General features: G+C 41.9%; 2 protein-coding genes across 2 annotated transcripts; both read left to right on the forward strand.

The window, feature by feature from the left end:
* Positions 1 to 197: 197 nt before the first annotated feature.
* septin7b (septin 7b) lies at positions 198 to 17,792 on the forward strand. Its single transcript, XM_029504169.1, has 15 exons — positions 198 to 313; positions 506 to 507; positions 2,861 to 2,963; positions 4,572 to 4,678; positions 5,691 to 5,791; positions 5,939 to 6,073; positions 9,533 to 9,650; positions 10,306 to 10,398; positions 10,495 to 10,591; positions 10,843 to 10,894; positions 11,094 to 11,222; positions 11,960 to 11,980; positions 13,742 to 13,877; positions 15,223 to 15,365; positions 16,454 to 17,792. The coding sequence occupies exons 1-15, from the start codon at positions 310 to 312 to the stop codon at positions 16,491 to 16,493; spliced, it is 1,281 nt and encodes a 426-aa protein (XP_029360029.1). The 5' UTR covers positions 198 to 309; the 3' UTR covers positions 16,494 to 17,792.
* A 1,695-nt stretch (positions 17,793 to 19,487) lies between these two features.
* LOC115045283 (uncharacterized) lies at positions 19,488 to 27,501 on the forward strand. Its single transcript, XM_029504891.1, has 12 exons — positions 19,488 to 20,077; positions 20,928 to 21,067; positions 21,596 to 21,771; positions 22,636 to 22,796; positions 23,078 to 23,218; positions 23,907 to 24,028; positions 24,311 to 24,479; positions 24,662 to 24,807; positions 25,248 to 25,372; positions 25,449 to 25,575; positions 25,958 to 26,091; positions 27,282 to 27,501. Exons 1-12 carry the CDS (start codon positions 19,635 to 19,637, stop codon positions 27,405 to 27,407), a joined length of 2,010 nt encoding a protein of 669 aa, XP_029360751.1. The 5' UTR covers positions 19,488 to 19,634; the 3' UTR covers positions 27,408 to 27,501.
* The last annotated feature ends 246 nt before the right edge of the window (positions 27,502 to 27,747 follow it).

Raw genomic sequence — 27,747 nt, forward strand, 5'->3', positions numbered from 1 at the left:
TTAGATCCCTTTACTGTTAAATTACTGTTAGATTAAAACTGTATCATAAATTTCTCAAGTTCCCCAACTAAGACTTTTAGTTATCGCGACAACGCGTCTGGACTCAAAGGATTGAGCTGGCTATCGCGAGACTACGGCTCAGCCGCCTTTTGAGATTCACGTAGGATTTACGCGAGACTTTCGCCGTAGCTGTGTTGCGCACGGGCGGCGCTGCGCGGCTGACAGTGCGTAACTCAAGCAAAAGCAGCGAGAAGGGGAATGTCGGCTCGTGAATGATCGGTATTTGAGGCGGCAGGGAGCGTCAACGTTATGGGTAAGACCGCTTCTCATAGCTACTGGGGCGACTTATTTCTAAAACCGCGTCGTATCTCAAATTAACCGTATTAAAACAGGACGCGCTGTTCGGTCTGTTCGACTTTAGGGCTCTTTAGCTCCTGCCGAGTCCTGAGCACCAACGCCCAGCCGTCCGCCTCCAGTTGGATGGGCTTGCTAGCTAGCTAGCTAGCTGTTAGCTTCGGCTTCGCTAGCAGGCTGCATAACCTAACGGGAGTGTCATTTCCTGCCTTTAGCTCTCTCACAAAGTATTTCTTCTAAACTGGGGGTTTTGCTGTTCGTGTTACAATCTAACACAATTAGACACAATATCACTCCTCCTGGGGTTATAATCGAGTGTCTTTTAAAGGTTTAATATGAGCTAATTTAGCGTCGTGTGTTGGATTAAACTGCCCCCGTTATTGCTAATTTGCTTGAACCTGAGGGGTGAAAATTAGATGTATCTTTAATTTGTGAGAGCTGCAGAGGTTTTTTCATTTTCTCGTAATAACGTTAAATAGCCCCTTATTATTCAGAATACAGCGTTGTGTTCTTTAACACCACTTTTTTTCCGGGAAGACATTTTAAAAAAATGTGTCTTTGCAAGATGAGAACGACCACTTCGTCGCATGTCTGTTAGAGATGGCAGCTGCACTTGTGTGAGATCCATAAATTGATCAAACTGCAATGGTTTGAACATCTAGGTCAGACAATCAAAGCTAAATGTGGAAGCTCTCTGGCAGTGAGGTGTAAGAAGGACCAATCTGGCATTTAATCTGGATTATACTTGATCTAGTACCTCAGAATCCCTGTTTTGACTTTAACGTGCGTTTCCTACAGAGATTACTAACTCTTCAGAATGTGATTTGAACTATAAAATATGCACACTCAAACTGCAGCTTGGTCCTCCCCTGCCACCACTTCCTTTTGCAGACCTGTCAGACCTTGCCGCAAAGGAAACAGACACCATTTGTTCTAAAATGATAGGTTTCTAATGTTTCACAAAATCTTTTTAGACTTAAAAAAAGAATGTGCTATTAGAAGGCTGATAATTCATTCCTCATATACAAATTTGCAACGTTTGACATGCGTTGGTTCAGCCGATGAAGCCTCAGGATGCGGCTCCGTTTTTTGCTGCACATCCTGTAGGCAAATTATCATAAGTCACAGCATGACACAGAAGACGTGGGCTGCTGTTGATGAGCAGGAGATGCTCAGGTGTTTGAGGCAGAAATCCTCCCCGAGCCGCAGTCAAAAAGAAAACGCTGAAACAATGAATGGGCCTCGCGTTATGGTGCTGCTGACATTAAAGGAGCAAGTGAAGTGGAATACGGTACAAATTGGCCCTCAGCCTGTGCTGTTACATTAGTGAAGTTCATGAATCATTTTGCCTTAGGCTTTACAGCTAGGGAATCTAATTCTGGAGACAGAACTGTGGGCTTATCAGATGGCATGATATTGATTCACTGTTGCCTTTTTTGTTTTTGCGCTCGCTCCCTTTACTTTGTGACCCTGGAACTGCTGGCTCCTTCTGGACCACAATGATGTCCACACAACAGCTGTAAGTAAAGGAATTATATTTATCCTTCAAGTAATTGGACAGCATTTTTTCAACAGTTTTATTCACAGTGTTCAGATCTGCTTAATTAAATTAAAGCCAAGAAATCTCCACTACTGTGTCATGCTTAATTAAAGTTAAGAATGTATGTCAAGATCCATTCATCCATTGGTTGGAATGGTGACAGCTTGGATCTAAATGTCTCACTTTTAGTGTGATTATATTTTATGTGAAATTATGGAACAATCAGATTGAGAATGTGGTGCAATGTTTTGTCTAACTTGGGGCGTACTAAAGGAATTTTTCAAGAATAACATCACAGGGTTTCCCACATGATTAGATTGTATTTGTAACAGGGGCAGGAGTGGGTCTTGCGATGGCCAGTCTTACTATGACAGACGAGCCTGTTTCCAGTTTGATTTTGATACAGAGGCCCTGTTCATACTGAAATTAACATGCATCCTGGGTGATCTGATCACAAGTGGAGTACACTCCTGACTTTAGAGTTTTCACTGGTGTGGTTGGCCGTTGCTTCCCTCCTCTATGCGCAAATGAACACCTACATCATTTATGTTTCCAAGTAAATGCCAATAAATAACCAACCAACCTGACTTGGCCAAACAAGTCAGTTAGTACTGTGTTTTGTAAAGAAAACAAGAGCAGTGAAAGGAGGGACTTAAAATATCATTGTGCAGCACAGGCAAAACTGTACAATGAAATACATTTTGAGCAATCTGACGTAGTAAAAGAAAATCAATATGGTAGTCAATGTTGACATTGTGACAGTCAAAACAAATTCATGAATGTACGGCAGACACTACAGTGTCAGTGTCATATCAAGGTTCCCATTGTGGGAAGTTTGGAAGAGTATTTCTGTTACAGTGTGAGTAGGATGAGAAACAGGTTTCTCTTGAGCTTTACATCTGAAGTGGGATGTAAGATTAAATCTCTTTATGGTTTTGATGTTTGCATTTTTTCTTTGCCTTACAGCAAACAAAGAATCTGGAAGGATATGTTGGCTTTGCAAGCCTCCCCAACCAAGTGTACAGGAAGTCTGTCAAGAGGGGCTTTGAGTTCACACTGATGGTCGTGGGTAAGAACACATGCTCTCCATCTCTCCCTGTTTGCCCCTGTTGTGTTTGAATCATTTCATTGTATTCATCGTGGCTGGCATTTTGAAGTCCTTCGTTGTGGTTTCTTATTGAGAGAAACTGTGTGTGTGTGTGTGTGGAGCTATATTTATACACAAGGGACGTGCCCCCAGCTCTCTCGTATTAATTGCTGAGTCAATGGATGGGACCAATCTAACCCTATTGCTCTTCCTTTGAATTACTCTTGAAGTCAAGTCCTGAACATTGTCTTCCATTTGGGTTGAATTTATCTGGAGCTACAAATCAAAAATGCAGACATTCTTTTAAAATGCTTGGATGTGGTGGTTGACCCTGGGCCAAGATCCTTCTCGGCTGATCAGTCTCTGTTTGGAGGGAAAATGTTTCTTCGGGTCAAAACCATTTCCTGTGGTGGGGCAAACAGAATTTGCACCCAGCATGCCTCTAAGAATAGCACATCTCCCATTGCATTTTCACCACACAGTTCCTCTACACATTTCTGCATAGAGTACTGCTAATCAAATTACATTACATACATATATGCATTAGCATTAACAAGTATTTGCTACTGTTATTTCTCTAGTTGCATTAGAACATGCTCATGACAAGGAATGTTGGTTTGTTTGTTCTTGTCCTCTGAAGTGTTATTTATAAAAGCTGCTGGATGGAGACCAAGTCTTCTTCTTGTGTCTCTGAATGCTTTAGATTGTTTTCAACACTATGCTTAATGTTGGAAATTATGGCAGAAAAGAATAAAAACGGCATGGCATCTAGCAGAAAGGAAAAACGAAGTGGACATCTGTGCTTGTTTGTCATTAGAAGTTTGCTGTTGCTTTTATGGTTTCGCCCTCTTGCATCAACACACAATATTCAGCTTTTCTTGGCTCTGATGAGCTGTGAGCCCACATGTCCCCACCGTGAAACACAGTGCGTCACCAGTGTGGTGCAAGAGAGGAAAAGAGGATGAACGATGGAGGAAGGGAATGGGAGCGATGGGACTAGTATGAACACCACTGACTGGCACGTCTGTCCATGCCTCATGAAACACATGACCCAACAACATATTGAGTTCACACACAGCAGAGCAGTGCTTTCTTTTATTTTCTCTTTTTTTTGCAGGCTTCTCATCATTCTGCCGTCAGTTTAACAAACTAATACACATAACAGATGGTTACACGGCATCCTTAATATGCCTGACAAACAAATGCTACAGCACAAGCACCACCCATTACCCTTTGACTGTGGCTTTGGTATAAATGTTAGCTCGTTAAATATTGACCTGTGGCCATCTGCCAAAGCAGGCAGTGCCAGTGGTCATTTCCACTAATGATCCTTTTCAATGGGAACTTGGAAACAGGGCACACAATGGCCACTTGTCTGTGTTGTTTCCTTAGCCTTCAACTGTTAACCAAAGGATTGATGTTCTGGACAAATGTCAGCCTCATCCCCGACTAGACACATGCCCTTTGATTGTCTACAAGATGTCAACAGTGATCTTTGTGGTGGTGTAATGGAACGGGAAGGGCAGCTGTAATAGGTTTTCAGTGTGTAATTCCAAGTAACCCTGTGCTTGACTTGTTTTCCCGTTTCAGGTGAGTCCGGCCTGGGCAAATCCACGTTGATCAACTCTCTGTTCCTAACAGACCTGTATTCAGCAGAGTATCCTGGACCATCGCATCGAATCAAAAAGACTGTGCAGGTATTAAATGCTATTTTTGAGATGGGATCTAAGATAGTCATGCAGTGTCAAAAACAAACACACCTGCTATGTAAGTGTGTGCTGTGGCAACAAGAAGAAAAAACAAATGGATTCTGGGACAGGAAACAATATATATATATATATATAATTTTTTTTTTTTTTTTTGCTGTAATATTAAGTAGACCATATATCAGAGTTGAAAAGTGCCAACTTCTCAAGCCATAATTGTGACGTTTGGTTAGAAAATGTGGCAAGCACTGTGGCCACTGGATCATCCAACATGAGTCATAGAACAGCTATTTCAGTGGCTTACATTCTTACTTAATTATCAGTTTGTTTTTATTGTGTTTCCAAATATGTCGCTCCCAAGTAGATTATCTGTCTCGGAGTAGACTAAGGTGAGTCCAGTGACGTTAAATTCTTGGCTTGTTAACCATTACAGCAGCTAAGAGGAAGAGAAAGTAAGGAAAAGAGGATTATGGCATTGAAGTAGGTGCAGCTCAGTCAACAGCTGATTTGGTTTGAGAGAGATAACATTTCAGAACATCACAGGATGGATCAATTTTGACTGAGTCCCAAAAACAGGCATTATTCCTTCAGTTTCAGATCACACTGGCTGTCAGCTCCTGCCATAAATGATTTTACCATCATCCTCCCTAATTACACAGCATTTTTATTAATCTTTAGTGCTTCAGGTGCAAAACTTTACCTGTCTGCCTGCTGACTGACAGCGTTACTACCTCCAGATGCTTTTGTGCTTTTCTGGTTTCTCAGCATAGTTGGCTAATTGCATAGTGTAAAGTGGCATGTTGATACATGCTGCAAGCTTCAAGTGTTTTCTTTCTAAAATACATGATTGGTGCCGCACTTGGCACACCGTACCAAAGATTTTTTCATCACGTAATCCATGTCTTTGATATTTTTTTAGGAGAAATTACATGGCTTGGTTTCAAAGGGACAGTTTGTGGCTGAGGTAAACACAACTTGCCTTTTATTCTTTCTAATACGCCAGGTGGAGCAGTCCAAAGTTTTAATAAAGGAGGGTGGTGTCCAGCTGCTGCTCACAATAGTTGACACCCCAGGGTTTGGAGATGCTGTTGACAACAGCAACTGGTAAGAATCTACACAACTGCAGCTCAGATGCCATTCCTTCATTCTGTAATCCCTAAAATATCAAAGACACTCCCCACCATTCCTAAATCCTCTTTGGGTAATTGTAGGATTTGTTTCTTATCCAAACTTGTAATATGTATTGTGCAGCTGGCAGCCAATCATTGACCACATAGACAGCAAGTTTGAAGACTACCTGAACTCAGAATCTCGGGTGAATAGAAGACAGATGCCTGACAGTCGGATCCACTGTTGTCTGTACTTCATCGCGCCCTCAGGACATGGGTGAGTCTGGGAGTCAAATTCTTAAAGCTTTTATGATAGTGGAGGTCTTCAATTAACGCATATGTTGGTAAGCAGCATTCCAGTGTGAATCAAAGTCCCTAATTTAACACATTTGAGGTTGAGGGACTCATGAAAGGAAAATGTTTTAAACGGGAAGGGTGAACTGAGGGAGGAAACAGTGTCAGAGGGGAAATAAAAGGTCAGCTGAAGGTTGTTGGTTCCAATCCCCGTACTGTCTGTAAAAACCCATGGGATTGCAGACAGTAAACCTCTTCCTTCCTTAACATTTCATCAACACGCCAAACCCTCAGCTGCTTCTGCAGAGTTCATTGGCCAACAGCATGAGGCTATAGTCATACGAGGCGAGCGCTGAGGTCAGGGATTGAATGTGAAGTACAATACGTGCATGTGTTGTCATACTCCATCTATCCTCCTCCTGAGCCATTGCTGTAAATGATAATGTGACTCTGAGTCAGCTTGTCTTGCAAAATAAGGGTTAAAACTTGAGGCTAGTTAAATGGGAAAAAGGGAGGGTGGGGGAAGTATAGCCGAAGTCGCTGGAAAAGTGCCCAGCAGATGATACTGATTGCCAAATGTTTCATAAAGGGAAGATTGTGCGGAATTTTAATTTCAATGTTTATTATACACAAACCAGCAGTTCTTCTATAGTTATTGGACAGCTCAGAGGTTCTTGTCTTTCTTTTAAAAAGTGTACATGTCTTGTGTGGTGCACTCAATTCAGCTGAAGAACAGAGAGAGGCAGTAGTGAAATGGAAAATGAGGCCTCAAGCAGTTATTTCCTGCCGTTAAAAAAACGAGTGCCAGTACGTGGTAAATTACCTCTTTTTACATATATGCATGATTTTAGATTGTTTAAATATCTGACGCCAAGTCACAGCTCGCAAGTGTAAAAACCACAAAAGCACATACTACTGCTTGTCATTGTGGGGCTGGATAATCTTGTGTCTTGTTTGCCGTCTTTGTGAAGCTGCTCCATTTGTTTGAATGCAAATGACTAGCATGTACTCACGTGTTCTTGACTGCGTTGGCTGTCGACCGTGACTTGCTGAACACATTGAAGAAGCCTCTGTCCTTCTTGCTTTCTTTTGTTTTTTTCTTTCCATTTTGTCTATCCGTCTTCTGTGAGACATTGTGTTTGTACAAGCATGTCCTCTGTCCCTACACAAGCAGTACTTTGCCTCAAGGATGCGCAGCGTATGTTCTCACAAAGGCACACAGAGCATGCCCTCATTACACCAGCTGACTGCTATCACACAGCAACATCAGTGACCTCAAACACAAATCTGAATTTTAAACTCTAACTGGTTTTATGAAGCTTTGGAGACCGTGACTTAGGATATTGTTTTTCTGATCATTAGCTAGCACTTATTAACTGACCATGAAGGGTGAACTGACAAGATTAAAACATATTATTTAGAATAGATGAGCATCTGTAACCTGTTTAGAATGCTAATGCACAGTTAAAGCGATCCAAGAAAACTTGGAGTTTATCAATGAAGAGTAAGTAGATGTGCAAACATTGGGAGGAGAGAAGTCCTCCCCCCTCACACAGATAACCACAAAGTGATTTGTCCTTTTAAGTTCATTTAATGAAGAGAATTGACACCTCACTTATTCAGGAACACATAGTAAGCTCCATGTAATTAAGATTGGGTCCATTTGTGACTAAATTATGAGCAGAATAGCAGTGTCACCTCTCGACCCTGAAGGAGAAATGCAAATACAGTCCAACTGGCATCAGACTTCAAAGTGAAATAATCAGGCAATGTCTACCTCAGTCACCAAGATGTCAGCATTTCAGACATCTTGTATTTTTTTTTTTTTTTTTAGAAATAGCAACATGTCAACATACTGTTGTGTTTGGTCCAGTGTGCAGTCAGCGAGTCTTACAGGAAACATTTTTATCAACAGTATTGATGTTCTAGGATATTTTAATGGCTTAGCTGATTAGAATTGATCAATTGTAATCTTATCTCGTTGGTTAATTGTTTAAGCAGTTAATTGTAAACAACCCTTACAGTATCGTGTCATGAAGAAAAAGATCAAACATATCAGTTGCATCATAAAATTAGGCCTTTCTCAAAATAGTTAAACCCAGTTATGAGTAATAAAGAGTAATTAAGTTTATTCTGAAAAGAAGAACAAACCATCTGTAAAACAGTTAAGTTTTTACAGGAAAGGTTGTGGATGCTGAACATTAACATCGCTACCAGTTTGATAATCAGTATACTATATATCTTCTGAATTATGTTATATCAGATTTTGGACTGTTTTGGTCAGCTAATGAAGAAGCCTCATTGGGTTTCTACAGTGTAACAGGTAGTTTTCAAAGTTAAATGGTGTTTTCTAGAAAAGGTATCAAAATAATCACTGCGTGAATTTAAAAAAATGTCTTTAACATTCCCTTTTTTTTCCTATTTATATTGCTCATTGAGTATTTCATTTTGGCCGCTTCATTTTTACAGTTTGGGAAATATGCTCATTGGGTCTCTTCTGAATAAGAACACTTTTTTGGTAGAACACTGCATCTGTGAAATCATATCAATCATATCAGCCAACATTTAGCGACACTCAATATGTTGTGATGTGTTGTGTGTGGTTGTTAAATGCCACAAAGGCCCTGGTGATTTGAATGTGACTAATCCCTGAGACAGCTGTTCATTATTATTTGTTTGGTCCATCAGACCCAAAATGTAAGAAAACAGCAGCATTGTTAATGTCAGTAGCAGCCTTTTTTTGTTTATATAATCAAGACATATAAACATTAAGATTTGCTTGTATTCTTTTGTCTTTCCTCTCTCAGGTAATACCTACCAGTTGTTGCATTCATGTTTTCAGCTGTGCTCTATATTGGCTTCCATTGCTGTTGGCTACATGACAAACATCCCACGCTAACCTCTAAAAACAACAAATTCTGCTTCTGGGCAGAGTTTGATTCAGAGGGATATTTCCACAAGGCCATAGAAGAATCAAATGAAGATGTGAATTATGTTGTATAACTATATTCGCAATGAAATGCAAAGCTACAACTCAAAACTGCAATAATGTCCAATGTTATTTATACAGCCCCAAAACAGCCAAGAATAGCAATCGTTTCTCACGACTGCAAGGTCATTTTCTTCGACATTAAACGTCAGTCAGTTGTCACAGATGGTTTGCTATATTTGGTTTAACTTCATCTACGCTTTTGATGTTTAAAGAAGTTCTAACCAAGGAAGAGTTATCAAATTAAATCCCAAACCTGAAAACATTCCTTTTTAATTCCAAAGATGACAGAGAAGAAAAACACCACAACTGTTTAATAATTTTTTTTTTATATTGAATGTGCCAGAGAGGTTTGTATATGAAAGATATCATTACTGAGCATTAACTGGACAATATCTTGATGATGCGAATTAACGACAACAAAGCATGTGGATCTGTCTCTTTATCTCTCAGATTGAAACCCCTGGACATTGAGTTCATGAAACGGTTGCATGAGAAAGTCAATGTCATCCCACTGATAGCCAAAGCAGACACCCTCACTCCAGAGGAATGCCAACAGTTCAAGAAGCAGGTCAGTGGTTTCCACAGCTGCACATAGCTGCAGGGAAAAAAAAAAACATCTCAGAGGCTTTTTTTTTTTTCCTACTGTGGTCATCAGTACGAGGGTTACACTGGGCATCTTGACACAAAGTCGAGGAAAGAGCAGCTTCTGTGATGTTGGAGCTGTTTGTACATTGATGACTTACATGCACTTCTTAAATTTTGAATTGTGGATTTTGTTGTTCTTTTAGTAGAAACATTCTTGATACGCAGCCACATCTTTTAACCAATTAGTTAATGTTGTGTAATTGCATTAATTAAAGTGTCAGCCAAGTATGTAGCGGGTTGAGTGTTTATCTTTATTTTCAAATTCAAACTGGGCTAAAACTGTTTATATGAAGTCATTATGGCTATATAATACACTGTGAAACTGTAAGAAAAGACACGTGTCACATGTGTAATTGTTTTAGACATTTGCTTTAAGTATAAACAGGATACTCAATTTTCTAGTGTGTCATTTTGTATCAGCTGAAAACTTTATAATACAGCAGCTTTTGCTCCAGATAATTTGATACCTTGTAATCAAAATAAAATTTTTGAAGCTTTTTCCTCATCTCAGCACAAGCCTGAGGTCCAGCTTAGTTCCAGTCAGCAGCTCAATGATCCTGTTTTTGATTCCACTCTAGATCATGCGAGAAATCCAAGAGCACAAAATCAAGATCTATGAGTTCCCTGAGACAGACGATGAAGAGGAGAACAGGCTGGTGAAGAAGATCAAGGTGTGTGACCTGCTGGATCCTTGTGTCAAACTGTGTAGACAGTTTGTAAGTGTAACACTTATGTTAATTATACCTGTATATCTGTTCTTTTGACAGGACAAGTTGCCGCTGGCTGTGGTAGGAAGCAACACCATCATTGAGGTTAATGGCAAGAGGGTCAGAGGGAGACAGTACCCCTGGGGGGTTGCAGAAGGTATGGTCATGTTGTTAGTGTAATGTTAAAACTTTTAAATCTGAAAGCAAACAAACTCAAGATCAAATATAGAAACCTCATCTTAGATGTGTAAAAAAAATAAAATAAAAAAGTTTTTAATCGACAGGTGAAGAGTGGCGGGACAGAAATCCTGAAATCCTGAATCCAACATTCTTCATGATGCTTTGTGCTGTCTACTGTGTTAGACACAAGAAATAGGTTACTCTTTTTTTCCTTGTCCTCCCTTCTAGTTGAAAACAGTGACCACTGCGACTTCACCATCCTCAGGGACATGCTCATCAGGTACTGAAACGTATATTTATGAAGTATTATTTCCAGGTAGTCACTCTATTCGACCATTCTTGTGAGAAGCAGGCTCGAGTGAAGCTGTCACTGATACCCAAATAGTAGATGTTTGTAGTAGAATAAATGAATGTCAGCAATTTTTTTTTTTTTTTAATCTCTTTTCAAATATTTCTAACTCTGTGGTGTTTCACTGCAGAACTCACATGCAGGACCTGAAGGATGTGACAAACAACGTCCACTATGAAAACTACCGCAGCAGGAAACTGGCTGCTGTTACCTACAACGGAGTCGACAACAACCGGGCCAAAGGACAACTATCCACCAAGTAAGTCCTGGTTGAGGCTGGAAGCAGAAGGTCCCCTATTAATAATTTGTCTCAAGGATAAACTACCAGTTGCACTGCGGTTGTATAATTTTCTGCAGAAACAGGGCGGCAGAGTGTGTCTGTATTTCCTGTATTGTAATTATCTGAGGCATAAAACCAAGAGGCAGTTAATCCAGTTGCTGGTTTCATATTTTTGACACATTTGAGGAAGCAACATAACACATTTAGCTTGTAGGAAGTAATTGCTGATGACTCGATTCTCAAATAAATCATTCATCAGCTATTTTATTTAAGGTTCAAGGGTCCAGGTAACTGGAAAGACCAAGGTTTGGGTTTGATTCATCTGTGTGTGTGAGACGCTTGAAAAACAATCAATGGTTTTGCTTATCACTATACTACTTTGCATAAAATCATGCCACTGATTTTGCTCTACAGCTGAATAGAAGCCTCACACTGCTGATGCTAACACACAGCTAAACATTTGACCAACTCCACTAATGTATTTGACACCAAGCTCACAAAGCCTACATTGTTAATTTTCTTTTCCGAGCTTTTGTTGTTTTGTTTTTTTTTTTCTCCTCCATTTTTAGTGAGAAATTAGTTTGAGTCACAGAATACACTTAATACGCTGTAGTTTTATTTTTAGTGCATGACCTCATCAATGCATGCTGTGTGTGTCTGTGTGTGTGTGTGCGTGCGTGCGTGTGTGTTTGGTTGTATGTGTTTTTGTTTTTTAGACTTGACACAGTTGAAGGAATGTAAGTGGTCATTTTTTCACTTATTTTTCAGACCCTTGTTTAAGATGTTGTCCTTCCTCTGCTCTCCCCTCATTGGCTGTGTTTGGGTATTTTCCTCCTCCCTGTCGACTTGGGTCAGCTTCCCCCCGCTGAACTGCCCCCTCCCCCTCGTCAGTAGATGTTTTCATGAACAGCAGGGGGGGAAGCTGTGAATTGCCGCACCTTCTCATAAATGTAGTCCGACGCCTACGAAGGCTACATTGCGTTAATTTTTCCTTTCAGTGTTTCTGCTGGTGCATTCAGCACTGTCTCTACCTGCTGCTTTTATTAGCCCTGCTTGGACTAATTACAGAGACCTGCACATGAGATGTTTGTGGTGGTTACCTGTGTTTATGACGCTCAGGACAATAATATTAGAGACGTTTCCACTCGAGAGACAAAAATGTGTTTGTGCGGTGCTGTTGGCTGCATTCTACTTTTTGTGTCACTCATTTATCTCGGCACCCAGCCTGAGGTTGAGGGCAAATAAACACAAAAGATCAGTTTATCGTCGGAACTAGATTCATGGTAAAGTGTAATATCCAAGCACCGCCATCTTGGTTGTGCAGTTGTTACTGTGCACATCTCCAGCCGCTTAGCTCCCAAGGAGGAAGCCAAGGAGTCACCAAGTGGTGTGTTTCCACAACGTTTAGACAATTATTGTAAAGCACAGCCGTTAGACTTGAATATCCAAAGTTACAGAAATATGGGCTGCATCAGTCCAACTACTTTCCTCTGAATATGAGTCCAACCCCACGGATCAGCTCCATGTCTCTCATATTAAAACCGAAGTGACTGAATGAATGTGTAGTACAATTATATTTTCGTAAATTAATTAACTTTAAAGAAAAAAAAAATGTCTACATAGACATGTTGGCGTCAGTCTGAGATCAGATGATGCTTAACAAGCATCAGGTTAACAGGTTAACCTCCACGTGGATTTCATGACAGGTCCTTGTTCACTTAACCTGCAACAAACTGTCCTGCTGGGCCTTAACTGACATTCAACCCGTATCTGCACTAACAGCCAGCGTTTCCAGGTTCCTTGCATTTGCCTCTCCTGGTCCCCAGAAATGCGTCATGGTTGGTTTTGGTTTCCCGTCTCGTTTCTCAACCTTTTTGAGTCCTGTCGTCCCTGAATTCTCACATCTCTTGGTCTCTTTTTCCTACGCGTTTGCCCCCAAAGTCTGTATTTCTTTGGGAAGGGGTGGGGGGGTTAAGGTCAGTTTCTTGTGTTTCTGGCTCCTCTGGAAGAGAAACAGTTGTAAATCTTACTTTCATCAGCTTGGTAGTTTAGTCCAAACGGTTCCAGTTGGCAAGTTTTCCGGTGATCGACCTCTTCTGGTAGGCTCCAGTGAAAAGAGCTGAATTCCAACAATTTCTTTCCCAATCCCCCCCACTTCTTCTTCTTCTTCTTTGGCAACATTTTCTGCAATCTGATTTCAAACTACTTGGAAATGAGTTTCAGAAATTAGGAATCAATTTGCAGAATAGGATCAAAATACTAATTTTGTTAAATAACTCAGTTTTTAAATGTCCCATTGGAGTAAAGTCTGAAATTTTAATCTAGCTAGTTATGGATGAAATTCCTGTTCCAAATGTGAGGAGACCGGTGCTAGTGATGTAGTGTATTTCTGGTCTAAACCTGGCGTGTGTTTGTGCATGTCTCTCTCTCTCTCTTTGTGTGTGTGTGTGTGTGTGTGTGTGTGTATGTGCGTGCGCACACATGGCCTCCCTGTGCAGGAGTCCTCTGGCCCAGATGGAGGAGGAGAGGCGAGAGCATGTGGCTAAGATGAAGAAGATGGAGATGGAGATGGAGCAGGTGTTTGAGATGAAGGTCAAGGAGAAAGTGCAGAAGCTCAAAGACTCTGAAGCAGAGGTAACAAACACGAGCACGCAGACACACAGACAGACACACACTGCGTTTTTTGCTCTTGTGAAATTACTCATATGTCTGAGTGCCTTCCTTCCTCTTATGCTGACGTGTTCCGGCGGTTAGAGCAAGGGAACTGTATGAAATCAAGCTATTGAGTTATGTAAATGAGCATTCTGTTGGCCAGTTCCCCCGGTTATAAAAAGCAGATTTTAGATAAAGGCTGTTTATGCTGATGTGAATGCAGTGAAGACAAACGGAGCAAGTGACCGCTTTATCGTTTCCACCTGTTCAGATAATTAGTAAAACTTGACACGGCTTATTTAAATCAGGAAAATGTGGAAATAAATTATGAATATACTTCCACCAAGACATAAAATGGCCATGCAAGAAAAACAGGACTATAAATTTACTAACACCAGTCTGGCTTATAGCTGCACTTGGTGTGTTGCCCTTTGAAGCCTTTTAGTGCTCATATGAAAGAAGCTTTAATGTGCTGATTTGTTGATCAATTGAAGATGTTTCAACAACCCATAAGTATTAAAATCACTTTGTGTACTGTCATCTGACCAAGTGAATTAAACTGAAGGTGAAAGCTAAAGCCAGGAATAAACCTTAAAACCAGGGCTGCAGCTTACCGATTATTTTTAGAATCGCATATGCAAGCAGTTATTTCATAAATTTATCGAGTAGTTTGCTTTAACAAGTAGCAATGGGGAAAAAAGAGAAAAGGGGCAAAAAATGTAGTTGGCGTGTTTACATTACCTTGTGTGAGCTCTGCTCTGCAGACCTGAAGTGCTTTTGGTTTTTAAGTGCTGTTCCGTTTTACAGTGGATCCAAAGTGTTCTCAGTTGTTTGCAACTTGAAACGTTCCCACACTTTTGACTTTTTCTGTCCTCTCTTGGCTTTGGTCCATCTTATCTGTGATCACATCTGTGAATTCGGAAACGTTGTGCGTCATTAATAATCCTCTGTGTGAAACCCAGGCAGAGCATGTTGTATAATGCGAGTCAAAATAATTCAATCAGCTTTGATTAAAGAAAAAGTACCTGGACCTTTTTTTTTTTTTATCATCAAATTATTCATATTTCAACCGTACTTAAAACTGGTAGATGAAACATGATGTCACACTTTTGATTTGTTTCACTGGGATTTCCAGATAATTTTTCCTTATCAATGCAGTTTCCTATTTCTGTTTCCGTGAAATCATTTGATCGCAAACAGTTTGATTTGTTGTGTAAGAAAAAATAGAATCTGTAGAAATGTGTAAAAGCCTTTCAGGTCCATGTGTGACTGTTGGTGCGGTGTGAATTGCTCACGGCCTCCTTCTGTCCTGCCCGTTTTCCTGCAGCTTCAGCGGCGTCATGAGCAAATGAAGAAAAACCTGGAGGCTCAGCACAAGGAGCTGGAGGAGAAGAGGCGTGTGTTTGAGGAGGAGAGAGCGAACTGGGAGGCCCAGCAGCGCCTGGAGCAGCAGAAACTGGAGGCCTCCAGGTACAGCTGGCTCCTCACAGCCACACTTTAACACACACGATGAAGCTCCTGTATCTCTAAGACTCTGGCTTTATCTGATCTAGGTAAATGTCAGACTGCACACTGAGCTAATATTTCCCAGCAATTTAAAAAAACAAACCTTTTAATCGACCCGAGATTATCTTCAGACTCAAATCACAATCAAATTACGATTACGAATTAAGATGTGGCTTTATCAGAAATAATTTCCTCAATCTGTGTTGAAAACACACTCGGGACTCAGCTGTGAGTCAGAAAGAAATTTTTTTTGGTGACTTGTGAACTATTATCTGTTTGTGTCTGCACTGAAAGCTGCAGAGTTTTACAGTGACGACGTGATTATCGTCCTTCAACACAGTTACTTAGTTCTATTGAGAGAATTTAAAGGGAGCTTCACTGCAGATACATGCCGTCACTATGGGACAGTCAGAGTTGGGGTTAGACTGGCATATGGAGAATTTAAGCAGTAAATGGAGTGATTTTATCATTCTTTGGTATCAGCAGCTCATTCAGACTGCAAGTGACAGCACACAATCTTTACATTCTTTTATTTCAATTGAGAATACAAAATACAGGAAACCCAACATAATACTCTTCTCTCTGGACAGTTTTATCATTTAAGGTAAATGTTATTCAAAGAAGCACAATCAACCTGCTCAGAGCTCCTATTCAACTAATGAATGGAGATCACAGCTGAAAAATATACAGAAACCATATTGTGATTATCCTGTCAGATGTTTCGTTGGAATGAATGTTGTTGGGACTTGTACCAAACAACTACCTTCCTTAAACATCTGCAGAATATGATTTGTGGTCTGAGTGCTGACAATGTACAAGAATGTTGTGACACATAAAAGATAAAAAATGCAGCATTTGGTTATTGGAATAAAAGTGCTTCATTTTAAAAACGTCAATCCTCCATTAATGAAAAATCATGTCAATCAAACACACAATCCAAAAATAATGATGCATGGTTCAGACATAAATTAGTGATGTGTCTGTCTGTCGCTTGAGCTGAAATGTGTTTTTAACTGCGTCGACTGATCCTGCGTGTGCTTCTCCTTCTGCAGGACTCTGGAGAAGAACAAAAAGAAAGGCAAGATCTTTTAAAGACAGTCGGCAGGACCATCCCAACTTGAGTTGTTTTTGTTTGCCAACGTTGCCGGTCAGGACACCAGTGTGTGGCACTGACTTTACCCCTCCTCTCCCCGGCCCTTTCTACCCCCACCCCCTCTACCTTCACTTCCTCCTCTTCCTCCAGCCCTGCTATGTCTGCCAGCACAGCCGTGCTTCTGCTCCCACCCACTAGAGGGGGTAACTGGGGGGTAACTGTGGGGTAACTGGGGGTATGTGAAGGGGGGGAGGGGTCTGCATCACCTACATTCAGAGCCACCACCACAGAGCCCCCTCGCTGCCAAGGGACTCATCATCATCATCATCAACGAATGTTTACCTTAACATCATAAAAAATGACCCCATTTTTAGAAAAGCCAAACCCATATTATTATTTTAATTATTATTATTATTATTGATATTATTGTTGTTGTTATAACTGTCCCCTCCCCTGCTCTTCTCCTGAGGTTGCTTTTAAATAACTGATGTATACAGTTTAATGGAGAGTGAAGACACAAAAAAAAAAAAAAAAAAAAAAAAAAATCCCCTGAGTCATGTCTGACTGTTGTACAATCAAGTTCTGGTGAAAGATGTTTGTTTACAGGATAATGACAGTAACAGTAAGTAAACATTAACCTGATCGTCTGTCATGTATTCAATAAGAGGAAAAGGCATTAAACTAATCCTTTGTTTCGTTATGAGTGCACCCGGTAAAACGTGAACACCCCCTCCTCCTTTAAGAGCGCGACAGCCTCAAATTTAATGGTGTCAACATAAAAACCCTTAAACCATAAAAACAAACCTTCGGCCTTTTTTATAGATTTCTAAAAAAAAATATGGCTAAAGAATTTTTTTTTTTTTTCTGAAATGTAATGCTTGCTTTGTTTTGTTTTTGTTTTTTCTCCTCTGTTTCGCTATCTCCACTAGCCTCGGACCACCATTTATAATGTCAAGTGTTATATTTCACTTTAGTTTATTTTTATATATACCGAGCCAGCTGAAGTAATAACTTCTTTTCTATGTCTACAAAATTCTCAGAGACTTGACAGCAGCGTCCACTGTTTGAATCTTAAGCAAAAAATAATGAAACAGACGAACACACTTTCACATGTAACAGTGATTCTGGACGTGCTGGAAAAGGAAACAATATTTCAGTCACTCTGTGGAAATGGGTCAGTGGGAAATGAAGAGTCAACACCGCAGTTTGCTTTGGCTATGTACTCCATCTCTATATTTTTAATTTTATTTTTCATTTGTATTGTACAAAGTCACTTAATAAACATGTGATGATATTGACAGGCGAGGTGTTTTTATTGTGGAAGATAATGTGGTCAGTGACATTTTTGTGATTTTCTGTGACACTTTCAGGGATTGTTGTCATCACTTTGTTTCCCCACTAGATGTCACTGGTTGCCAATAATTGTCACTATTGGCCACAGCAGCAAACTCTTCAAAACAAAGACAACAATATTAACAAACAAATTGAAACTTCTCGTGATCACTGTAAGATGGAAGAGCAGGAAGTCATCATCATTAATCTTCAGTCTGCAGCGATGAAATCAGCTGTTACCAGGTGGATTTTCACTGAAATGAAGACTTTATCTCTGCTGAATAAGTCGCACCGTGATCCTCAAAGCTCCTTTTACCCATCAGACCCACAAAGGTTTTAAATTTGTGCCCTTGGAAGGAAAAGAAAAATCTTTAGGTGCCACTTCATGAAATTTGATATGAAAAAACTGATGATGATACTCACGTTTATGAGCTGTCTGTGTTTTTGCTGTTTTGTTTTTTTTTTTGTTTTTTTGAGGGGAGGAGAAACAATCCGGTGAAATTTTTGCTATAAATTTGATAATTGATGGTTTATTTAAAGATTTTGAGTAAATTAAAGCTGCTTACCAGAGTTTTTCTTGCCCACATATTGGCATGATCCTGGTTTTCTGATCAGTCTTACTAAAATATCTTGAATATCTCCGGAGTCTGCCCATTTTTCCTTGTTTGAGACATCAAGGATGCATAATCAGTATTTTCTACACAGCAGTTATTTCCCAGCATCAGGTCAACTGAAGAAGTGAGCTTTATAACACATTCCAAAACCCAAATGATCACTAAAATACACAAATGCAGCGAGTGTTCTTACCTCTTGGCTGCCTTCTCTCCAGCTGTCAACTTCCATTCGTTGGCAGAAGATATTCGTGAAAAGCAGCATGTGTATCAGAATAAGATGAAACATCCCCATCAGTGCGTAATTTCACCCTGCTGGGCTAATAAGAGGTAGGTTGGTGCAGGTGGTCTGCAGCTCTGAGGGATTATTTTAAAAGCCAGCAGGTCCTCTGTGATGATGACGATGATGATGGTGATGGTGATGATGATGAAGGTGATGTGACCTTTGCGCCACACGGACTTTTAACCGTCCTTTAACGCTCTTCTTTCGCTCTTGGCACTTTTACGCACAGCTGGAGTGGATGACTTGGATCTGTGTTCATCTCTGGCAATTATTCAGTGAGTCACAGTGCTTCATTCAGACAACAGGAATAATTACTACGTGTTCCCATCACACCTGAGTCACTTTAATTACACTATAATTTACCCGCCAAATAGAAGCACCTATTGTTGTTGTTGTTGTTGCAATTGTTGTCTTTTAATTGATTATTCAGTGTGTACAATGTCATCATGTATTCTTCTCATTATTATTATCTATTCAAATTGGGTGTGTGTGTGTGTGTGTGTGTGTGTGTGTGTGTGTGTGTGTGTGTGAGTGTATGTGAGAGAGAGTCTAAATAAAAGAGAAAAACACAAAGATGGTAACTGATTTTTTTCTTTTAAATTGACACACAATAATTTAGACTGTTACCAATAAATGTATTTAATTGTAATTTGTACTTCATAATGAGAAATCAAACAACAGTTCACCATTTTCACCTCCGGGTTTACGGTTTGCGCTTCATCCCGCTGCATGTCCCAGCGCGGCCGCCGTAGTCGGCAGCAGGGCCTGCCCCTGATTGAAATATTCGGAGGTGAAGTCAGGAAGTTGGTGCAGATCCGTCAGAGTCCGGGTCACTTTCAGACTCTTTAAATAAACTTTATTTTAGAAATGCTCCGAGGTTGCTCTCTGTGGTGAGTTCACGGCCGAACGGAAAAATGGCCGTGTTGCGTTCGAGGTCCTGGTTGTTGTGTTTCCTTGTTGCTCATGTGACTGAAGCCGCGACGGGATCCAGGCAGCGGGTCAAACTGACCGGGCACCGGGACCGGGTCTGGGAGGTCCCGGTGAGATCCGGGAGAACCTCCAGTCCGCAGGTCTCCGCAGGACCCGAACCGGGAGACCCCGCTGCCGCGTTCACGGTCCCGACTCTGGACGGGGAGTTCTCCTTCCAGCCCGGATCTCCCCGGGGGTCCGTGGTCATTCACGCCTTCACCAACAAGTCCGGCTTCCTGGAGGGCCTGTGGAGCTCAGAGGCCTCCCTGAGCAGCCTGGTCCGGGACCTGCCGAACAGAACTCAGGTGGTCTTCCTGTCTCTGGACGACTCAGCCGTCAGTGATGCTCTCTGGATGAGGGACCAGCTGACCCGGGCCGCCATGCACAGGTGAGGAGGGGGGGGGGGGGGGGGGGGGGGTGGACCGGGACTAATACCGGGACTAGGACCGGGACCGGGACTAAGATCAGGACTAAGACTAAGACCAAGACTAGGACTAATACCGGGACTAGGACCGGGACCGGGACTAAGATCACGACTAAGACCAGGACCAAGACTAAGACCAAGACTAGGACTAGGACTAAAACCAGGACCGGGACTAAGACCAAGACTAGGACTAATACCGGGACTAGGACCGGGACCGGGACTAAGATCAGGACTAGGACCGGGACCAAGACTAGGACTAAGACCAGGACCGGGACTAAGACTAAGACCAGGACCAGGACTAGGACCAGGACCAGGACTAAGACCGGGACTAGGACCGGGATCAGGACTAAGACCAGGACCAGGACCAGGACCGGGATTAAGACCAGGACCAGGAACGGGACTAGGACTAGGACTAAAATCAGAAATAAGGTTTTTATTTGCTTTTTAAAGAGCTCGACTCGAAGAAAAAAAATGAATACATGTCAGTCGTTTAAAATATAATCACAACAACAACAAAGAAAAAAATCCAGGAGGAGGAAGTTAAACTCAGAACCTGAAACTAACCTAACGGACTAAAATATGAGCCGCCTCTGTGTTTATAAGAGAAAGAAAACATTCACAGCTTCCTGCTTCTGAAAGATGTTTTTCTCAGTTTTATCACTAAAACGTGATAAAACGTGATTTTTTTTTTTAAGAACTGTATGAAATAACGCGTGTTTAGTTGAATATTAACTTTCTGTCTTTGTCTAACTTTCTTAACTTTCTTTGACAAAAATTCAGCTTTTGTCTGTATTTGATTTTCCCTCCTGTGCAGTAAGAAGGAGGTTCTGTCCCGGCTTCACTTCTCTCCGGTGCCGGTCTTCGCTCTGGGGAACTGGATCCCCAGCGTGCTGTACTACTGGAGCTGCCTCGGACGCAACTGTGGCCTCTCCCAGGCCGCCTTCACCTCCGAGGGTGAGGAGGCCTTCACGGCTGCACACGACTTTAACACAACATTCAAGCTGCATCAGAAACATTTTCACAACTAAATCACAAAGTGGAAAATCTGCCGCTGTTTCCATTTTCTCTGTTTTTTTTTTTATTTTGAACATATGAACTTAAACAAGCACATCAAATATAAAAGTGAACAAAGAAAGTTCAGCGTCATCTGTAAAAGTTCATCCATCCGCCAGCGCGTTCATACGACGACGAGCCAAAAGCCGACATTTTGTCCATGAAGTAGATCGGAAGAAGAAGAATGGGACGACGGAGTCAGCTCTGTCCAAAGATCCAACACCAGCTGGTGGAGCCGGTGTGGTGCTTTGGTGAATAAAACACATTAAGATCAGTCCAGCTCCACTTTCATGAAGGCGGCCACGGAGATGATCTTTTTTTTTTTTTCTTGTTGGTCCAGTGAGTGTGTCCAGTGTTTCAGTGTTTCATTATTGATGACAGTCAGTCGCATCTTTAGGCTTCATAATCCGTGTTTTTGCTCCTTCGCAGGCTGGAAGCTGCCTGTGATTGTCAAGCGGCTGGACGCCCGGTACGACTGGCTGATGGCGCGTTGGGGTCAGAGGTCGTATCAGCTGGTGGATGGCGGGAGCGGCTGTGACCCCTCCCCGTCTGTGGCGGGTGGCGTGGCCTGGGTGTCTGAGGGCAACTGCTCCTTCTTCACTAAGGTCTGTCCACGTTGCTTCCTATTGCTCCGAGCAGTCAGGTTGTATTGAAATCTATGGGAAAAGGCCCAACACCTCACTTGATTTATTCACTCTGTAAATGTTTTCCGACTTCATGGTCTCAGTCTCTGCTTTCAAATCTTCTTTAATACAACATAATTAGAGGAAAACAGACCATAACTCAGAGGAGGAATTAGGAGGCGTGGCTTCTGTATGATTGGCAGATAGACAGATCCACCTTCTCCTCCACATATCATTTCTTCTGGTTTAAAAAAACTCAAGATGGCAAGAATTACACAAATTAATAACTGAACCTTGAAATCAGAGGAAACAGAGATGATTGAAGCCTGAAATGTTTCCTCTTTGGCTCATGTGTTTGAAGACAGTTTGTTGTTGGTCATATTTCTGTCACAGTGGAGCCACGTTTTCACAGATATCTGGATAATCCAGCAACATGGAAGGATCCAACAGACTCATCAGTAATAAGAGGCTAACTGCTGGATAATATTTTCCCAGAACTAGTCTGCGGATGGATGGAAGAGGTTTTATGTCTGTTTTGAGTTTAATCGGAGGACAATTGCTGAATATTTTCTGGTTGCAGCTTCTCAGATCTGAGGATTTTTTTCATATTATTGTTAGTTGAACGTCTTTGGCTCTTGGACTGTTGTCAAACAGCAGAAGCTTGTTAAAGACATTTATCAGAGTTTAAATGTATATTACATATGAGTAAATCGATCTTATTGATTAAATGAAAGAAAATGGACAGTTTGATGGATAATTGAAATAATGATTGGTTGTAGTCCGGATTCATTTTCTTTGTGTTTTTTCAGCTCTGCATCGTAATCAGATGCTGTTCCTTTCGTCCAGGTGCAGGCCATGGCCAAATCTAACGCCAGCGGTGTCCTGGTCTACGCCCTCCCCGGTAACCCGATCCAGGACATGAACTGCATTGAAGATGAATGTAATTCGCCGCTGGGCGTCCCAGCTGCCATGGTCCACCTGGAGCCGGTAGTTGCTCAGGCGCTGCGGTAAGACCGGCTCACCTGTCGGATTAAAGGCTGCCTGATGCTTCTGTTTACCTTCCATGTGTATAGATTAGCTGTTCTCTTTCAAGGTTAGACTGGTGATTCTCTAAAGCCCAGCTGAGTCCTTTCTAATACTCTTCAGTGGAAAAATACTGTCTGCAGAAATTTATAACAGAGAATGTGATCAATGAAATGTTGTGATTTATTTCATATGACTGGAAGCTGTCGCTCGTGTTAAATCTGTGCCTTTTTTTCCCCCAATGGCTGCCTGAATTTGTTTGCAGGTTTGGACAGAAGGTTAACGTGTCCTTCCAAAACACGCCGTCCCCGAACTTCTTCATTGGTATCGACCCACAGGGGGCGCTGGCTGAGATGGGCTGGTTCCTTTACCCCACCTTCAGCTTCGTCAACTGGCAGGCGCAGTGGTGAGAGCTCAGGAGAAGGTCAAAGAGACTCGATCCCAACCGGAGGCCCTCAGATTTTATCCAAATGGAAAATAGCAGCCTGAGCTCTGTTGCATAATTTGATTGTGTCGTATTAGATTTTGTTTGTGACGCCACATTTAACAGAAACAGAGGAAAATATCAGTTCGGTCAAAATCCAAAGATGTATTCATGAATTCAGTCTTCCCTTTCTAGGGGGGATGGATGGTGTTTCAGATGGCAGCGGGGATTCCCTGAGGGGAAGTCCGTGACTGTCTGAATGCCTGTGGCTGCAGAGCTCAGTAATTTGACCTCTTAACCAGAAAATGTTTACAACTATTTGAAACTAGTAATAAAAAAACCCCCTGCAAACTGTTGAAAATAAAATAATTCATTTACAACATTTAGTGTTAGATATTGTCATGTAAACAGTTAATGACAGTGAGAAACCCATTTTTAAAGATCAGTGATTGCAAAAGAAAGCACAGAATAACATGAAAAAGAAAAACAATATTGGTTTCCTGTTCAAGACGGTCTGAAGGTGCAACATCAAAACTTTTACAACAAAGTAGTTTTATTGCAAATTAGACAAATTGTGGCATCTGGACAGAAAACTGATCATGAGGATTAAATGTGTCTGCCCTTCGTATTGCTCATTTCTTTTCTGCCCTGGCTTTGGTTCCCTCTGCAGGTTCGATTTCTATGCAGACCTGCAGACCAAACTTCAAAGTCCTGCCAAGGTGGTTCCGGTCTTTGACAAAGTCCAGATGCAGGGGGAGAAAGGAGCGGTGGCCACAGTCGACCTGCCTTCAGGTAACGCCATCAGCAGCGTGCGGTGACATACGGGGCGTTTCAAACATTTTGTGCTTTGGGCTCAACGATAATTCAACACCAAAGTCATCGTCGTTATTCTGACAAGCACGCGGAAAAGCCCCTGAAACAGTTCGTGATTAGAGGATATAAAGTTAAGATGTCACACAGTGTTCAGCGGAGGACTCCCAGACAACCTCCTGTTCTGAAAAACAACAGTATCATGGAGTTTGTGTGTGTTGTCATTCTGAACACAGTAAAACTAAGTGTTGTGTCCGCCTGCAGGCCTGTTGGACGTCGACACTCTGGAGCTGGATGCGTCCCTGTCGTGTCCCGGCAGGAGGGACTCGTCCTGTGCTCAGTGGGATCACACGGTCCAGCTGTTCGTCTGCTGCGACCACATGAGTCCGTACTGCAACGTGGAGCTGGGCCGCTGGATCACGGCCTTCCGCAGGTGAGATCTGAATATCTACAGCGTGGAGGCGATTACTGGTTCCATCACCAACCCTGACCTTTATTCCACAGAGCATTAAATCCACCTGACTCGTTGTATCCTGTGTTAGCTGATGTGTGTGTTGTTTCTATGTTGTTTGAATCGTCATAATCAGTCTTACTCATTGTATCCTGCTTCTGCAGAGGTATTGGGCGCTGGGTTACAGACGTGACCCCCCTCCTCCCCCTGCTGGACAGCAGCAAGTGCACCTTCACCATGAAAACGGTGCCCTGGGCGATGCCGTGGATCGTCTCCCTCAACCTGAGATTCAGCGGCAGCAATCAGACGGGTAATAACTGCCAGGCCTGTCGTGACGTTCGCTCATGGACTTCTGATCTGGTGACAAGTGCGGTCATGAGAAGAAACAACCTGAAGGAGGGGAAGAGGACAACATGACACCTAAACAGAGCCACTTTCAGAGCAGATTATCGTTTCAACAAACTGTCCATGAATTTGGCTCAGAAACACAAAGATGACACTTTGCGTTGGAGTCATCGTGTTTTTAAGTTTTCTTCAGTATCAAAGTAAGCCAGCAGGAGCTGTTTGTAAAACCAAACAGGAAGTGCCAGTGGAAAACGAGTCAAATGTTGTGAAATATAAGCTAAAGTCTCCCACCGACTGACTACCTTCAGTGTTAATCAGTTCACCTGCTGATTTCTTTCGTTCGTTTGCAGTTGCCACATCATGCGACACTACAGTCTTTTATTTTGTCAATCAAATGTTTTGCAGGTAATCAAGTGGAGAAGCTCCGCCCCTTCAGAGTGATGTCACTGTACAGCGGAGGGACCTTCGACAAGAACTACAATAAGAGATACCAGCCAATCAAATTTCCCGTCCCGGCCTCCACTAAAAAGGTAACGGATATGACAGTGCCCCCCCAACCCCCCCACCCCCACCATCCGGGAGCTTCAGGTTTGTGTCTGTTCTCAGGTGGAGCTGTTCGCCGTCATCACCGGCCATGGCAGCGACGAGAACGGCTGTGGGGAGTTCTGTGTCACCTCCCACCACTTCCTGGTCAACTCTGCGTTCAACAACAGCCGAGTGTTTGATTCTGCAGGTGAGAAAACGGCCCACACCTTTTTATTTTTGGAGCTTTGGCTCCCATCACATGATCGTCTTCAGCAGACGCATTTTTCCTCATTCTGAAGGAATCATAGGTCAGCAAAAGTGAAGTCTCTGCCGCTCACCAATTTAAAAACAAGAATTTAATGAAAAAAAGCAAATGAATGGAAAAACCGACGCTGCTCGTTCTCATCCAGCAACTACAGATTGATATCTTTCATGTTGGATTTTTTTTTTTTTTTTCCCCCCCGATCAACCAATGGATTCATCGGCTCATTGGCCTTATGACTGGACATGAGGGGTCATTTCTTGCGCTGATTTTTTTGTGCGTTTTGTGTGATTTTCGTGTGTGTGTGTGTGTTTTGGGGAACCATCAGGAACAGCTCTGGGGTGCACCACACGAGTTAAAGAGGGAGCCGTCCCAAACGAACACGGCACGTGGCTTTACGGCCGAGGAGGCTGGTGTGACGGACTGCAGGTGGACCCCTGGAGGACGGACATCACCACACAGGTCGGTGACTGAACGTAGTGCAGCTGGTGGAGACCAAAAACAAAGCTACAAGGAGATGATATGTTGATCTTCCACTTGTCAGCTGCAATAAAAAGACAAATTCAGATGAAAGTTGATGCTGCTTTTGGTGACAGATGTAAATAAGCGACAATTTGCTATATCAGACTTCAAAGTTGAACAGTTTTTGGCACCAAATGGCCGAAATGGTCAATGCAGACTTAACTATAATGCTTTTTTATGCCTGTTGACTAAGAATGGCCGAATTCTTCAGTGTCTTCAGTTTTGGAATTGAAGATGAACTGAGTAGATTTTAGTGGGCAAAGGTCAAAGTTCAATGTGAGAGTTCAACACTGAGAGGGAATTCTATTTATCTTTACTGAGATTCAGTTGGACTGATAAGAGTGTGGCAGTCAAAACATGTCTTTGGTCCAAATGATCACATAAACAGGATAAGGTGAAGACGTGATGAGATTTTATATCCAAACTGTCAAAGGTCAGCTTTCTGACATGAGAATGTTCTGCAAAAACACAAATAAGGAATCAGATGTGGTGACTTTTTATTTTCTCAAAGGCATAAATTGACAGAACAAACACGTGGTCCTTTTTAAAAACATTACTCCTCAGTGTGGTTGAACAAACAGATGCATTTTAGGGAACATTAAGTGTTTCGGTGATGTATTATTTTCCTCACACAGATACAGCATGAAAGGTTATTGAGGACAAGTTTTTCAGCGAGTCTGTTCCCTCTGAGATTTCCAAGAACCTTGCAGGGAAATCGGGGTCAGGCTGAAGTAAAGCATTTGAGTGAAGAAAGCCCATTAGAATTAAGTAGGCTTGATTATTTTGAAGTGAGTTATTGACCTCAAAGATTTGTGATAAAGTTGTGTAAACTCCTGACTTGTTCTTGGCTGCTGTGTTTCTCGTGTTCTCGGCAGTCACGAGAACACGAGAAATACAAATCTTTTTCTTCTTTTAGTCAGCGGAATAATAATCTGCAACAGCTGTGATAGTAAATTTATCATTTCAGTTCCTGTTCAACCTTTTCTATCATTGTTAGTTTAATGGGATAATATATTTGAATTTAGGACTGTTGGGTTTTTTTATTGTGAAAATATTTATAGTATCAGTATAAACATTCATTGGATTTCTTTCAGCGTGTGAAAATCCTCTCTGTCTCACTCCTCTTGCAGTTGGACCTCAGTGGATCTGAATCCAACGTCGTGGTCTACTTCGGTTTGTTTGAGGGCCGTGATCCAAATCCGTCTCAGGAACCCGGATACATCATCATGTCGTCTTTTCTTGTCTTCTACAAATGATGATGAAATCTTCTGTGAAACCCAAAAATCTGAGTGAATGTGAGACTGAATGCACAATGAAAGTCAGACATTAAATTTCTATTTTCCTACTGCTCTCTGTGCATGTTCTCTCTTCGGCTATGGATAGGTGGGAACAGACAGGGAACGACAAAATATCCCCCGCTGCATTTTGCCTTGTGCACGACCGGCATTTGCATTTCACTCAACACTCAACCTCCTTGGCAGTCACCAAGAAGAAACCACTCCATATTCTTCTTACGCCTCAAGCTGAAGCTTCATTGTTCCGAGAGCAGCCTCTCCACACTAATTACATGTAATCATGTCCAAACTTTGAGTGTTT

This window comes from Echeneis naucrates, chromosome 6 (genome assembly GCF_900963305.1).
Source record: "Echeneis naucrates chromosome 6, fEcheNa1.1, whole genome shotgun sequence".
NCBI lineage: Eukaryota > Metazoa > Chordata > Actinopteri > Carangiformes > Echeneidae > Echeneis > Echeneis naucrates.

Coding starts and splice junctions, on each gene's coding strand:
- septin7b (XM_029504169.1), top strand. Junction 5,792..5,938: donor GCTGTTGACAACAGCAACTG/GTAAGAATCTAC, acceptor TGTATTGTGCAG/CTGGCAGCCAATCATTGACC. Junction 15,366..16,453: donor CAGAAACTGGAGGCCTCCAG/GTACAGCTGGCT, acceptor CTCCTTCTGCAG/GACTCTGGAGAAGAACAAAA.
- LOC115045283 (XM_029504891.1), top strand. CDS start 19,635: ATGGCCGTGTTGCGTTCGAGGTCCTGGTTGTTGTGTTTCCTTGTTGCT. Junction 20,078..20,927: donor ACCCGGGCCGCCATGCACAG/GTGAGGAGGGGG, acceptor CCTCCTGTGCAG/TAAGAAGGAGGTTCTGTCCC. Junction 24,808..25,247: donor CAGCGGCAGCAATCAGACGG/GTAATAACTGCC, acceptor AATGTTTTGCAG/GTAATCAAGTGGAGAAGCTC.